Genomic DNA, 14,805 nt, shown 5'->3' on the forward strand with positions numbered 1-14,805 from the left:
CATTTCTCCTATCCTCGAGATTGATTAAACGTTCGTTCATCGTGTTTTAACCAGACTAATATGCAAAGATAAATTCCGACCCCCCTAAATCGGTTCTACAGGACGCTCAGTAGAGCGCGTCATCGCAGAGACTGGCTCGTATCGTGGTGAAAGAGTTTGCCTACCTGGGTAAACCATTGAGCTGTACTGGAGAATGTTTCTGCAGCATCCACAGATTCCCTCCTGCCAGACTGACCAACGGATAGAGATGTGACAGTGTTAGTGCTCTAGTTGTGACGTAATTAAGTTGATTATCAGAAGGTAACAAGCACTAACAAATGTCTGTCTTACTTGAATGTGATGAATACAATAGTTAGGTGCGCTTGATAAAAATAGATACAATGCGAAAAGTGGAATAAGCCAAAAAGTGACTTATCTTTTGAGGACAACTGTTGAGAGTTCCTGAGTGGAGTTCCGGACGCGGGCAGGACATCTCTTCTCTGCAGTGCAGCTGCTACATGTGTGTCCGTGATTACCCATGGAGTCTTGTGGGGCTCGATTGACTTCGTTTCATATGCGCGCGCGAGTGTGTATTGGACCGAGCTGTATGCCTATTTATTGTGTGCAATGTGAAGAGATAGTCTGGATCGAGTAAATTCAAGATATCACAGAAACACATTAATTCTGTTTCAAGAGATAGTCGTTCCAGCCACGATCACTAGACGAAGACCAACCAATGCTTTCGACGCCAGCGGTTATGCTGGGAATCTCGTCGACATTAGTTCCCCCCACTGTAAAATTTCTGGATAATGTTCTCCTTGTAAGGAAAGAAAGCCGTACTGTGTGATCGAGGTTACTCCTTTTATCTCCGCTTCCCATGCCTCACGAAAACCGAATCAATCGGTCCAGTCAACATGGGATGTCCATCTAGTTTTATCACTCGAAATGTCAACCCTCTCTGTGGCAGAGCGAGCGCCTCCAATGCGATGGGAATGATTTGTTGTCGTGAAATATAACTGAGACGTCTCAGTGGTCAGAGCACCAGTATATTGACAAGAGGGTACATGGTTCGAACGCGATCGCTGCATCCCGACTGCTCCTGCATAGGGTCGGGCAACCTGACCTCGTGCCCTCTTCGAGCGGCACAGCAGCTGGGCACTGAAGGAGCGTTACAGCTGAACGATTATTATTATTATTATTAATTATTATTATATTATGCATAGTAGAATTTGTAAACCTTAATAGAAAACAGCCGCTTCAAAGTACCTCATTGTGCTTTGAAGAACAACAACTTCTGGGTGTCATCTTGGCAGAATATATCACAAGTGAGTGAACTTACAATCATGGGAAAAGTACGAACCGTTTTCTCTCAGTGCAATATGTCTGCTGTTGATGCTTGCAAGTAGATCATCGGCTACCTTAGCATGGGAAGTTCCGCAGCTGTGTCATTGAATTGTTCCAGTACACTCAAGCCATTTTAGGTCAATCACTCTGTGAACGCTTTCTTGGCAAAAAGCAGTGCTACAGGGTGACGTGGTCCTTTGCGAATATTGGGCGCCTGTGCTCGGAGACGAACTGGTGCATAACATTCTGGAACTCAACGTTTATGTCTGAAAAAGAGTACCGGCCTAACACTATTTTGGAAGTTCATGCTACTGAAGACTGACGAAACTTTTTCGCTCCGGTCAATGAGGAAAACTACTTTTGGGCAACAACCCAGATCCGTGGTCATAATTTGTTGCTCGACTATCCAGCAGGCAGTTTCCGGTTAATGATATAATTTTATTTCAACTGTTTTTTTTTCAGAAGCGTTGCATGTGATTTTAACGAACCCTTGTGAATTAACCAAACGGAGGTTGTTTTTACCTTTTTGTAGGTGCTCATTTATCTGGTGTTAGGGAAGCAATCTTTTGACCAACTAAGAAGCAGATGGGCCCTCGTGAATTTAGAATTTCTTGGTTATCTGCCGGACCTTTGCAGTTTTGTATGTGATTCTGCGCGGTTTGCACAATTTTGTCTTCGTCTACAAGACCATAAATGTGTTCTTTGTTCACCACCTTCCCATTAGATGCACCTTGGCACGAGGCGATGTCCCCTATGGAATGCTATTGACAAAACAGAGCACACGATTGTACACCACAGTCCAATTCTCATTAATTTGATATGCCGGATAACGGTCGACCGGACAAAGCTGGTAATGGACCTTAAAGCCACTGCTAACCTGTTTACGCAATGTCTCGAACACGGATTGACTGCTGAGCGGAAAAATTGGCAAATGCTTTCCTCACTCGATGCTGTGAGCCAATGGTAATTGCACGACGCGTGGAGCGACTCGAAAGCACAAGGCGATTGTGTATCACATGTTTTCCTAACTGACTTTAACGCGAACACACCAGAATGTCACGCTTCAGCTTTGTTATTTTGCACCTTTAAACAGTAGGTAGTAGATTGCACTGTCTGGCATTGTGACTCTGTTTTCGGTACTTCACTCTCCCTCACAGGACAACCCCTAAAGTCGGTGTTCAGTCCAGGGAGAATCACATATAGAGGAGTAACTGTAAGTGAAGAAAAAACTTATTCGATTCATTCTAAAAAAAACTGCAGAAGCAAAGAAAAGTTCTACCGACACAATTAAGTTTTGGGATAGCGAAACAATTTGTGGAGATGTAACATGTTCTGAGAGGTAGTAATGAAGCGTTCGTTACTATTCGTCCATTTTCAACTGACGGATCAAATGATGATATGATATTATACGGCAGCGCCAGGATACCAGGATTCCGGATGCCATTATCTACTAGTAAGCTATTCGCGGTGAATGCGTCGTTGACTCGCGATAACTCACACTAGCATGGACTGAATGTTGTACTGGGCACTTGTTTAGATCAGCCGTGGTGCCACTTAACTCCTCTTATCCTGAGCAACGTTGGATCCGCGAAAACGTCAGGGATTGGCGACAAAGAGGATGAAAGTCGTGGAAAGCTTCTTGAAGTTTCCATGTGGACGGTTTCCATGCAACGACGTTAATGAGGTCGCCGAAAAGTCTCCAGAACCAAAGTATCTACTCTGGAGCTGGCTGGGCAGGCGCAGTTCGCGGGTCCCCATCAACTAAATGTTTCACTCGAGTACTACAATGTGCGTAACTGATCCAGTATACTCATTTGCGAATTCTGATGTTAACTAGAAACTCAAATGAATCTAATTTTATGATATTTTTCAAGTACTTATACTGCGCAAACACCACCTAATGATATGCAACAGATCTGTTCGGAACGTTTAAACGCCTGTTGCAACGGTGAACCAAATCTCAGAGGATGCGAGAATTTTGCATGTTGTTCTATCACGGATCCAATGCCAATCCGACCAGCATTGGCTGTAGCCTCGAGTTCGTCGGTGCTCGGCTAAACGTCTTCTAACGCGAAAGCAAACGGAGTCAGTGACTGATGCGCACATGTTTTTAGGCGCACCGACAACGTAGTCGTTTCTAAGCCTCGCTACTGATTTGGATGAGAGTAGTATAGTTGCTAGCTTGCACAACAATTTCCTCAATGGCATACGCCAAGCGGTTCACACCACAAGCGTGGCAGCACCCTTCATATGGATACTAAGTTCGTCCTAACAGTCTGTAGTACTAACCATTCCGGCACCGGTTCGTCTGAAGTGTGCTTTACTCATTCCGTACGGAACTGAAGTGTGGTTGGGTGTATTAGTCATCTGGCTAACGTAATTAGGTTGATTATCAGGTGACAAGCATTAACAAATGTCCGCTTTGCCAAAACAACAGGTACACCTTGATAAATATAGACAGATATACAATTCGAAAAGTAGAATAACCCAAAAATTGAGGACAACTGTTGAGAGTTCCTGAGTGGAGTTCCGGACGCGGGCAGGACATCTCTTCTCTGCAGTGTAGCACGTGTTCCGTGATTACCCATGGAGCCTTGTGGGGCTCGATTGACTTCGTTTCATATGCGCGCGCGAGTGTGTGTTGGACCGAGCTGTATGCCGATTTGTGTACAATGTGAAGAGAGGGGTGTCCATTCTTGTTTGATAATTGCACAAACATGAATACAACTTGATATAATTTGGTTAAAGCTCGTAAGCCTGGCGCGTGATGCAAGTGGTAGTTGCATAAACAAAAATGGATGGGAAGTTGTGGCGTACATGCTGTCGGCTACGTTTGCGAGTGGGACCGGAATCGTCACGTGGTTTGTTTGGGTGTTTGTGACACGTGATCTAGTGAACGACCGCTACAGGTGGTAGTGAATGTATGGGGATCCTGGTTTGTGCCAGCGCGCACAACGCATGTCCTATTTGATCTCACGAGAAGCCACCGCCGAGGAGGTAGTATACTTTGTTGGCTCGCTTACATTAAGAGTGACCGATCGCATCAGAGGCACGCAGTATCTCACGCTCTGACGGGCATCTTTCGAAAAAATGCAACAAGCTCCCATAGGCACTCGAATGTGTGTCACGTTCGGTGGGGTTATAACTGACTATCCAAAGTCTTTCAACGAATAATCACCTAATCGGAAAACGATTGGTGTCCGTCGTCTAACATTATGGAAGCACAGCAAACCACATTTTCAGATGATGGGTTTTATTCAATCCCCCATTTCTTTGGTGTAAAACTCAACGAAATTAGCAGGACATGGGCATATTCCAGTCCTTACACGAACAAAGATACACGTAATTATAGCAGTTAATTTCAATTTTGGTCAAACAAACGTCACTGATGACACCTTCAGTAGCATCCACAGTCGTTTTGACGGTATCTATGCACCAATGAAATCCAAGATCCTAGATAAGCTGCCACTGGAGGAGCAAGTAAGCACAGCCTCACGTGGTGTGGTTTCTGTGATTGAAGGATGATTGGTGCTGCACGGTGATCAGCTCGTGTTTCAGTTTGTACGATATTGCAGATGTCGCAGTTTATTTTCATAAGGAAAACTACTCACACGTTTGCTGAAAACTCTTCGACAGCCCACGTTCGGTTTCACCAATCTTGAGGCTCGCTCATCAGACAGGCGCAGCCCCCGAATTTCCATCAATCTTATGTTCTAGTTGAACTCAAATTGGAGCAATCGCTGATCATCACTAAGAACGTTAAATATTAAATTTCAGTCTCTGACTACCTTGTGCCTCCAACGACACCCTCTGAGCGGTAAAATTCGATCGATTTAAAACGGTGTGCCCGTTATTGTTCTGGATCACCGTCCCTTAATGCCTTCTTATTACCGTGAATCCCGGTCTGGATAGCCGCTGGATCGCCTGATGAGCTTGGCCAAACCAGAAAAGTCGACGAACTTGCGAACCGGCTGATCTATTGATCACTGTCGCGTACAAACGGGTCAAATTAATGCGAAGAATACAACTCATCTGCAAAGGGCGAGTGAAGCACAACCAATGAAATTTGTCTCTCAACGAAAAACGGTTATTCCATTGGCAGTTACGTAGTCCCGTTACATTCGGAGCTGGTTCTCCTAATAGTTATGCCTGTCCGCCAAAAACCGCTTGTGTACTTTTGTCGGTACTGTCATTTGGCACCCGCGGAAAACGCAACGATCATGTGGTGAGGACTGGGGATAGTGAACTATCTAAGGTTCCCTGGAGGCAATAGATCGTTTCACTGTGAACATCAGTTTCAGTATATCTGATCGCAGTATTCCACTCTGTAAAGAATTTCAGCGGCAGAGTCGACTGTTTTCTCCCCCACATATCTTTTCCCAAAAATTTTATTGAAAACATTGGAATGCAATGAACAACAGCTAACTCCACCCGTCTATCTGCCATAGGTTGTCTACCGCTTGTAGGATTCTCGATCCGAAATCAATACACCTTGAAACAGAGTCAGCCATACGCTGGCTGAGCATTGGCTCTCAAGATAAGGTTCAGTTGAATGTCTTTCGGCTTTACGGGTTCGTCACCGAACACACGGACGTATTTGGGCAACATTCCATGAAACCTTGCATCGCCTGCTACCGGCTTCAGTGTAGGTAGGAATCCCACGAAGTTCTGTCCAATCACACAGGTTTGGAGAACACGCATTGCCGAACGGCACAGCATATACCACATTTCCCTACGACTCGTATTGAATCACCAATGTATTTACGTAGGTTTTGTTGGTGTTCCATCGAACTGAACGATTTTCCAACGGTTACTGTACTGAGTTCGGTGGTGCCTGTACCAACGTTTTTCTCAACATGCACTAGTTCTTTTAGTTCTCCATAATTATGGCGAACAATGCTGATCCGGTTTTGCTGATTCAGCATTCTGAACCTGTGAGGTACACCCGTTCGATGGGGTACAGATACACACTAGGTGACCAGTTTTCCTACACTGATGGCTCAAGTTACGTTGTTGATTGCAACCAGTCGGGAGAGAATCTTCACAACGGTGGCATGCGAACGAGTGGAATACTTGTCTGGTGTTAGGTCCTGGGTTCTAAAATGCTGATTGTACGGAATCATATTCTGTTAGGTGATCGAACACACTGCCTTGACATGGGTGTAGACGTCATGTCATTTCACGGTTACCTTGTCTTTTGAGAATAAACTTGTAATGACGGTAGTGCCTCATCTCAGTTCTTGGTCTGAAATTCGGAAGCAAGCGTTTCAGAAAAGGAACCACCACCGAATGTGTTAAACGTGCAAAACACACGGGTTATCTTATTTAAAATGTTTGAAGAGACAGTATTGTGGAAATTCTGACGCCTTCTAGATGCATCATTGGCAAACGGCACTCGGCAGATGCCGGATCGTGATTGGCTGCTGGGTACAGACTGAATTCTTCACTCGATTGACTATATGCCCTGTGGACGCAAGTCTGTATCAATATATCTGTTTCATGATAGACGTGAATAGGCATGCGGACAGCCCACTACGTGAGAGAACGTCGAATGTTACTCAACACCATTGCGGGATCTGGGTCGCTGGACGGAGTAGCTTCCAAGTTTGACGCTCATGGGCCACTGCAGCAACTAGTGAAGGAAAACTCCGATCCTCGTTTGTAGCTACCCTTTCGCCACACACAACACACGCATGACTGTACAGGTCACCGATACTCGCTAGATCACGAGATCTGTCTTTTTTATACACTCACAATTCACGTCACAGAATCGTGACTCAGTTGACTACACAGCTCACAGTCAGGCCCTCGATCCCAAGACTCGCTTTATTTCCTTACACGTACAAATCACGACACACAAGAGTGACTCATCTGACATCGACTGTATACCGTCCGATAAGGTAGCAACAAATCATGTGCTGACACTCGCATACACGCAAACGTTCCTACATATAGGATAACAGCACAGCAACACAACTCAACAGAGCTTCTCACGTCGCCCAGCTCGGAGCAGGGCCACTCAGGACTTTACGGCGCTTCACTCACGGATCTCCAGGACTACGTGTGGCTGTTACAACAGCGAAGAAGACACGAAACCTGCATCCGGACTTACAACAGGATTTATCAAACTGTACCTGCAAAACGATAGGTCCCTTGTTTGCATATATACCTGTTGTAATAATTTTACTGAACAAGCAGACATTGTTAGTGCTCTCCGTTTTCTCGTTCATACAACTGGTTTTCGGGTTCTAGTATAGCATTAACAAGTTCTCCTCGTATACTCCAAATCACAGACGCCAAAACTCTCGATACAGATCAAGTATCAAATAGGAATAACTGTGCAATACACGCAGCACCCACCGGTCGTACTATCAGTCGATTCTGTGATTTGTTAAAATTTCACGCACAAGTCGCTCAACCGTATTCATCGACTCCCTTTGAACAAAATTGTCGGCTAATCCGCTGTTTTTATCACGTCATTTTTCAAACACACTCCCTAAATGGTCCCATTTTAAGGCGCCTTCTACGCCTGTAACACAATCAGACAGTCTGAATATGAAATGACAGCCAATGGCATCAGTCAGTCGTCACACCGTTCAGTGCCTCCAGCCAACCATAGGGAGGGGGTCACGTGGACCCCACCCCGGAAGACGAACGGCACCGACAGCATCCTTCATTTCCTTCTGGCATGCGGAATTCTATACGCCGAATTAGGCATGGAAAACAGCGTTCGTCTCGGTAGCAGATGACCGGGCCCGGCCACCTTAGCTTGCGCAATGCCGGATGCATTCTTTGAGGAGAGTACCCACTGTTTCACCGAAAACGAGTCTTCTAATCAACTCATTGCGAATTCGATGATTCCGGTCAATTCTAGCTGTAGTTTGAAGGCACCCGTGATCAGAGTGGCCAAGTATCTCAGTCGTACAGTAATACAACCCGTACTGTAGTCTGTCTGATACGCCTTTTAACACCCAGTGAGATGCATATTTGACATCACAAGTGGCACAGATGGGTAAACGCAATTCTGGCCTTTAGGATTCCTGCATTCACTTTGTGCGTCCCACTACCAGCAGAGGTAACGCAACTTCCAAGATACGTATGGTGCCGCATAAGCTTTAGTCTGAAGCATGCTCAAAGATTCTACGTCCCGAAGCATGACTTTCCACCTTGTGGATGAGAAGTCCATGTGTAACGACTGGATGACGTTGGTCGACTCTTCTTCTAACGCTCTCTGCTCTCCGGAAAAAATGAAAGCAATGTCGTCTGCAATTCTCCACGAGCATGTGAATACAAAGGGTTTGGTAATGACGAAATGTTGAGTAGTGATCGGTCGACAGAATCGGTTGGTGCCAAGGAACACCAAGACTGAGGGGCGCCTGTAAGCATATCGTGGCTCTAGCGCTTGACGGAGTGTGAAGATGTGGTCCACACTACCCCCTCCCGGCCGAAAGATTGCTTGTTGTTCTCTGTTTCAGTCTTCACGGACCAACTTAGGATGACGTAAAGTAAGCGATCCAAAGAGTCTGGCTGCGGTGGGGGGTCAATCTAATTTCCGAGTTCACTGTGCAGGGCTGTGTTGTTAATCGGGGGTCCGGCCGAGCAACTGAAGATGGTGAGTTGAACTGTTTTGTAAGTGTAAAACTCAGCGATTTAGGCGCTCTTTTTTAAAGATAACCGAGCTGTTGTTATCAGTGGTTGTTTCGTTGATCGAATGCGTCTTTGGACCTATGTATATCAACTGGAGTAGTTTACGCACATTCTCGGAGGTTCTCGTCTCCTCCATCTCTTCAGTTTCCTGGATCTGTTCTTTATTCACCTGATGTCTAACAGTTCATCGAATGGAGGAATACATAAACTGGCTGGTATCTGCTGCTTTCCGTTAATAAGACACTAAACGAATCAAGATTGTGGACGCTGGGTGTTTAGAATCTAGTCCCCTCTACAACTTACTTCAACCGGCATGAATATATGTAGCACACCGCCATCCTTCTACCGACAACAATAATTGACGTGCAGAGATAATTTTGAATACTCGAGGGTCGTCTTTTAGTTCGACAGCTTACAGGACCTACTTTGAGGCCATCTTTCCGAGCTACGATGTTTATGGTTGGAAAACAGAGTGTGCGGGTCGGTTACGGCTGGGACAGGTCAATTCAGCTCACTTTGGACTCTTTCATGGGTTAAACTGAGACAAGGTTAACGAATTTCATACGGAACACTCATTTAACCTGCCAGATTCCGACCGTTCTCCAATGGGAACTGATAGCGAAATCGAGGGTAAAAATGTACTGGATTTGGCGGAACTCGACCTGTCAGTCACCGATTAAATATTCCTGACATCAGGATAAGCCTTAATGAGTGACTTCTATCTCACTATGGAGCTCATGTTTCCTAACTTGAGTGAACCCCGACGAACAGAGGCGAAATACACTAAGCGAAATCAATTTGCTCCCAAGATTATCTGACAAATCAGTCAGGATAGAATAATCCGAAGAATGAATCGGGTGAAACCAGTGCATTAGACTAGGAGGGCAACATAAGTCAAAGCAAGCTTTCAATGCGAAATTTCGTTAGCCAGCGAGCCAAAAAAATAATGTAAAAAGGCAACGCCAATAAAAAGGCTGGGACTTTATACTGATGTGTAGTTACCGTCTGTCTGCACTCTCCGCCCAAATTAGGGTCGCGTGGTGCACCGTTCAATCGGTGTAGGCATCGACGACCAACCAAACAAGCCCTATTAAATTTGTCACTTCAAATGCACACACAAGGATGTCTCTATCTCATCCATACGACAAACACGGGTATTGCCAACACGACGAAGTTCAGGCGCCCGTTTGGCCACATTACAGCCTTGATCTGGCAACATCCTGGTCCGGACAATAACCCTACTGAATCCGCCACTTCTTGTCACACCTGGTAATGTTGAGTTCACTCATCTCCGACATACTGGTTACTCACGATATCCTCACTTCCGTTTCTAGACAGGGAATTCCACCCACAATCACTTATTCTTCTCATTCTGTTACCCTGTCTCCACCCAGCGATATTTAAAATCTTCCCTACCACAGGTGCATTTGGTCACAAAATCTGTTACCCGATGACAATGAGTGTCAATTATAGGCGTCTCGCACAGTCCGACTCCATCGCTGAATAGCCTGTTTTGACCGATTTGCATGCCTGCAGTACGGCCTAGCTAGTGTCCGGAGGCCAGCCACCCCTAATAACCGAAAATCACACCATTTGGACGGATGTCACGTGCAGGACACGAACCAAATGAAGGAATGCCCTGATTGGCCAGAATGCCAGCCAATCCGAGTCAAGCATCTTTGACTCGACGCTTCTCTTCCCCTCACGGAGATTCTTGCACGACCTTGTGGAACACCCAGTGACTACCCTATAAATACAGTTGTAATAATTTCCCTTTGTCTCCATAAAGGGCTGTGTAGAGCTACCGTTCCTTTTGGTATACCATAGTGGGCGGAGCAGGAAGCCAAGGACCGATACAGAGTCGCACTACCGTTCAGCGAGACACAAAAGCTAATCTGCCCATCAAACACACGAACAGAGTACTTTCCGTAGTCACATGCTCTTTGGAAGTGTACCCGTAGCCCGGACACCGTCATTAGTGGCTGATCAGACAGACGTTGATTCGCTCGCCGACCTTGGCAATTGGTGAGATCAAATTCCAGGTCACACAGGTCGAGCGTGACACGAACACTCGCCGAAACTACCTATATGTAGTCCACATTCTAACTTGAGCTACACCGACATTCTGAGAAACAGTTCGATGCGGGTATGTGCGTACGGGGTTGGTGCGGATGCTCTCCGAAGTTCCGTTTCCGACTTCTCGGAGCGACAACAGTGGCAACCTCGTGCGATGCAACTTGTCACCCAATGGGAGATTTATTAGCCCTGTTTCTGAACTTTGCTCTCCGACTGATTTCGCTTCCCCAGGGTGATTAACTGGCGCTTAAGCAGTGTATAGCACCGTCACTCAGGTTACAATTGACCGACTTTTCATCCAATGAGCTCGCACAGGAAGGCCACCCGAGCTGTGCGTTTGGGAAAGACAAAATGCCCACTGCACCAAACTTCTCGGATTGTACCCTCTGACTACTGGTTGATTCCACATGGCGAAAAAATTAGATGTCATGGGAAAACTTGACGAGATCAATCACCACCTTCAGCCATAAGCTCAGCAGATCCTGAAAGCAGGATTGTATGTCCAGACGGAACATACTAATTATGGAGTTGCTCAAATCCCCCATAGCTCACGAACGTCACGGGTTTCGTCAATCTTTGGGCTCAACAGGTGGACAACACTGTTCCCGTGTTTCCATCAACTTTATGTTCTACTCGAACCCAGAATGGACACAGTTCGAGAACTACTCATTTGCACATTAATAATTCGGTTCTTGGCAGACTGCTTTACTGTGCCCCGGAAGGTCTAATGTTCAACAACTGAATGGCGTTTGTGGAAATTCCAAACCATGGAAGGAAGGAGTGTATGTCCCACCCCCATGTCCCGACTCCTGATCAGAGTACAACAACTACTGAGGTGACAGTCCCATCCTTTGGAAAGACAACTCTCTAGTGGTCTAGTAACACATTGAAGCCTAGAAACAACGGGGTCATGTGACTTCGTGGTGCGACAATAAACAGCTCGACAGCCGAATGAAAAGGGCCACCGGAAAGCCGAAAGCTGAGCTATACACAAGAGTTCGAAGACACCCGATCGCATATCAGCGATGAGGACCGGCCGCGTTCACACCTCCCCCCGTTCAGTCGTGTTTGCGATCAATGACATATATTTAGCGTAGCGAATGAACATCGACTTCTGAACGCATGATTAGGGCAAGAATGTATGAAGCTTATAAAGGGGGGTGTATGTGTGTGCCAAATGGAAGAATAGCGGTAATAGCTGGGATAGTTGTACTAAAAACGTGTGTGTGGGTGTGTAAAGCAATTGCAACGGAATATGAAATGCATGTGGGTTCGCAATAAATTTCGGGCAACTAATAACGGGTAGTTGGACGGGAAACAACAATAAACAAGGCGCGAACAGATGGACATCGGGGAAATGTGGTTGACTGGTTGATTGTCTATTGTTGCGTGATTGCATCTTGTGACGATTGAAGGCGACTAGAACGCGTGCGTTTGTAGTGATTGATGTCGTTGTTGGTTTTTGAGGAGAGTGACGTGTAGGTGTTTTTTGTTGTTGTTGGTGTTCTCGCTATCTGCTGGAACGCAGTGGGAAATGGAAAATGGCAGATTGGATGTGTAAATGCTCTGTTTCTAAATGAGAGAAGGTTGTGGTGTTGAGGTGAGGTCAGCTAGACATTGCAACTCAATTGCATCTGTTTATGACAAACAGTCTACAGAACAAAACAGGTGATGTTCCGGGGCTGTGTTGTAAAGGACATGAGTAGATATTGGTCGAGTGGGCTGTCGATATACAAAAGGTGAGGTCAATACAGCGGGAATACTCGTAATGCATGTGGTGGGTCTATGGCAAACAGTGATCACGTACACCCACAGAAGGACACCAGGGGATAGATTGACGTGAATGAATGTAACTAGTGAGGTGGTTGAATTAGCTGTGTGCACACTCAAGCTGTCCACCAGGATTCCACAATAAGCCTGAAAATGTCTATGATAATCGTGTTTATCTAACCAATATCTGTGGGTCAGCGCGTCTCCATGGCGACATGAGAAACGACGCCTGAACCAAATAGCCAAATGATTAGAAAACCAAGTTCAATCATGGGGATCAAAACAGACATATATATATATATATATTAGTTGTTATTGTGTTTGATTGATCAGCACGAAGTATTTGTAAGACAGGATAAATCAGAGTGTTGATTAGACAGAGTTCTAGGTGAAGTTGAGCCCAGAAAGTTAACTGTCAGCGGTGTTCAACAACTCAACGGTCCTGGAATCCCTCGGCAACATCTGTTGCGTGAAATTTGTCAATTGCATGACGTTACCCATCAATGTGTGTCAACTGTTTTATTCACTGTTTGGGCTTAAAGTTCAGAGAGCAGCTGGCGACGAAGGTCCGCTATCGTGAACGCGACTGGAGTCGGTCCGAGCCAACCTAAGCAGAACTAAAAGACCGGTGGCATAATCCGCGTTCGGTTGACGTCCAGGATGTACATCCTGACAGGCCGTTCAAAATGAATTTAAACCCCAACCATCGACTGTGTGTCTCAAGACAATGCCTAGACGATTGCAACGTACCGAATAAAATCGAAGGTGACTGTCGACTGACTAACGATAACTTGATTCGCTGGAAGAACTTATTGGTTTTTTCATATCGTAGTTATTGGATTTTCGTGAACCCGGATAGGATCGGTCTTGGACGGGTGCGTTCGAGAACGATAGCTTCATTATGAACGGAAAGCGTCCTTTCGGGTAGGGTATGGAATAGTGATTTGTAAATGCAAGCGCGGCAACCGCATCCGCCACGCTGTTCCACTCGATCAGACCTGAGGAGGATCGTTCGCTGGCCGTGGGAAATTCCGCGATGCGTCTAAACAAAACGAAGAAGGAAAACGGGAGGAAAGCAAGTGAGGACGTCACATTTGGCAACATTCGTATGGTACTTGCAAAGTACCATCAATGTTTTTAGGAGATGGCGCAACAGGGATGAACAGATTGAGGCGCCCGCATAATGAAGCATTTGGCTAGACTTGGTGTAGATGGATTAGCAGTACAAACGCTAGCAAGGTACACAGATAGCTTGAGGTTTCTTGTCCTCAGATCCCTATCACATCGTTAACACACGCATGCTTTTTACAATCTCTTTCCTTCTCTGTTGCCAAGTCACAGCGAGATGGCTCAGTGGTTGGAGCACCAATTTACTAGTCGGAAGGTCCGTGGTTCGAACCCGACCTCTGCTTCTCAACTTCTCCTGTCTAGGATTGGGCCACCTGGCAATGTCCCAGCCCTCGTGCCACTTTTTGGTGGCATGGCAGTTAGGCGTCGAGAGGGTGCTGCTGCTGAACGATTTTTCTTTTGCCAATTCACCATTTATCAATAGCTTGCTTCGCATGTACTAACTTATGAATTCGGCAGAAAACAATACTTGAGAGCACATTATAGTCCGCAATGCTTGGCCAGACATCATCATCATCGACAGCATGACATCAGTGTTCAACACCGATGCTTCACTGCCCTATTATAGAGAAAAGAGTTAAGGTGGACGGGGAAGGGACTTAGTGCTAACTTACAACAGTCATTCCGAGATGCCTACACCTCCAGACACCCATTCAGGAAATCTGGATAGAAACTGACAACAAGAACGCCATTGACATCGGTTGGCAGCCATATCTTGTAGTGTCTCCAACCAGGCACAGTGAGGATCACGCCGTCCCCATCCTGGAAGGCGAGTAGCACCGACAGCACCCAAGCGTTTCGTGATCTCCTTCATACTCCTCTGCCAAGTCAAGGGTTGGCCACCTCTCTGTTTACGCCACT

The 14,805-nt window shown here is 46.0% G+C and overlaps 2 protein-coding genes across 2 annotated transcripts in view; one reads left to right on the forward strand and one right to left on the reverse strand.

The window, feature by feature from the left end:
• The window catches only part of T265_09983 (hypothetical protein), a gene marked incomplete at both ends in the record, with an annotated part of 12,113 nt that extends 9,639 nt beyond the window's left edge, over window positions 1-2,474 (forward strand). The window contains one exon of the mRNA XM_009176220.1: window positions 2,048-2,474. Coding sequence (XP_009174484.1) covers window positions 2,048-2,290 — 243 coding nt within the window. The remainder of the gene's footprint in view (window positions 1-2,047) is intronic.
• A 5,912-nt stretch (window positions 2,475-8,386) lies between these two features.
• Window positions 8,387-14,805, reverse strand: part of T265_09985 (hypothetical protein) — a gene marked incomplete at both ends in the record, with an annotated part of 11,468 nt that continues 5,049 nt past the window's right edge. The window contains 2 exons of the mRNA XM_009176222.1: window positions 8,387-8,699; window positions 13,598-13,858. Of these exons, the coding sequence (XP_009174486.1) occupies window position 8,699; window positions 13,598-13,858 (262 nt within the window). The remainder of the gene's footprint in view (window positions 8,700-13,597; window positions 13,859-14,805) is intronic.

This window comes from Opisthorchis viverrini (genome assembly GCF_000715545.1).
Source record: "Opisthorchis viverrini unplaced genomic scaffold opera_v5_328, whole genome shotgun sequence".
Taxonomy (NCBI): domain Eukaryota; kingdom Metazoa; phylum Platyhelminthes; class Trematoda; order Opisthorchiida; family Opisthorchiidae; genus Opisthorchis; species Opisthorchis viverrini.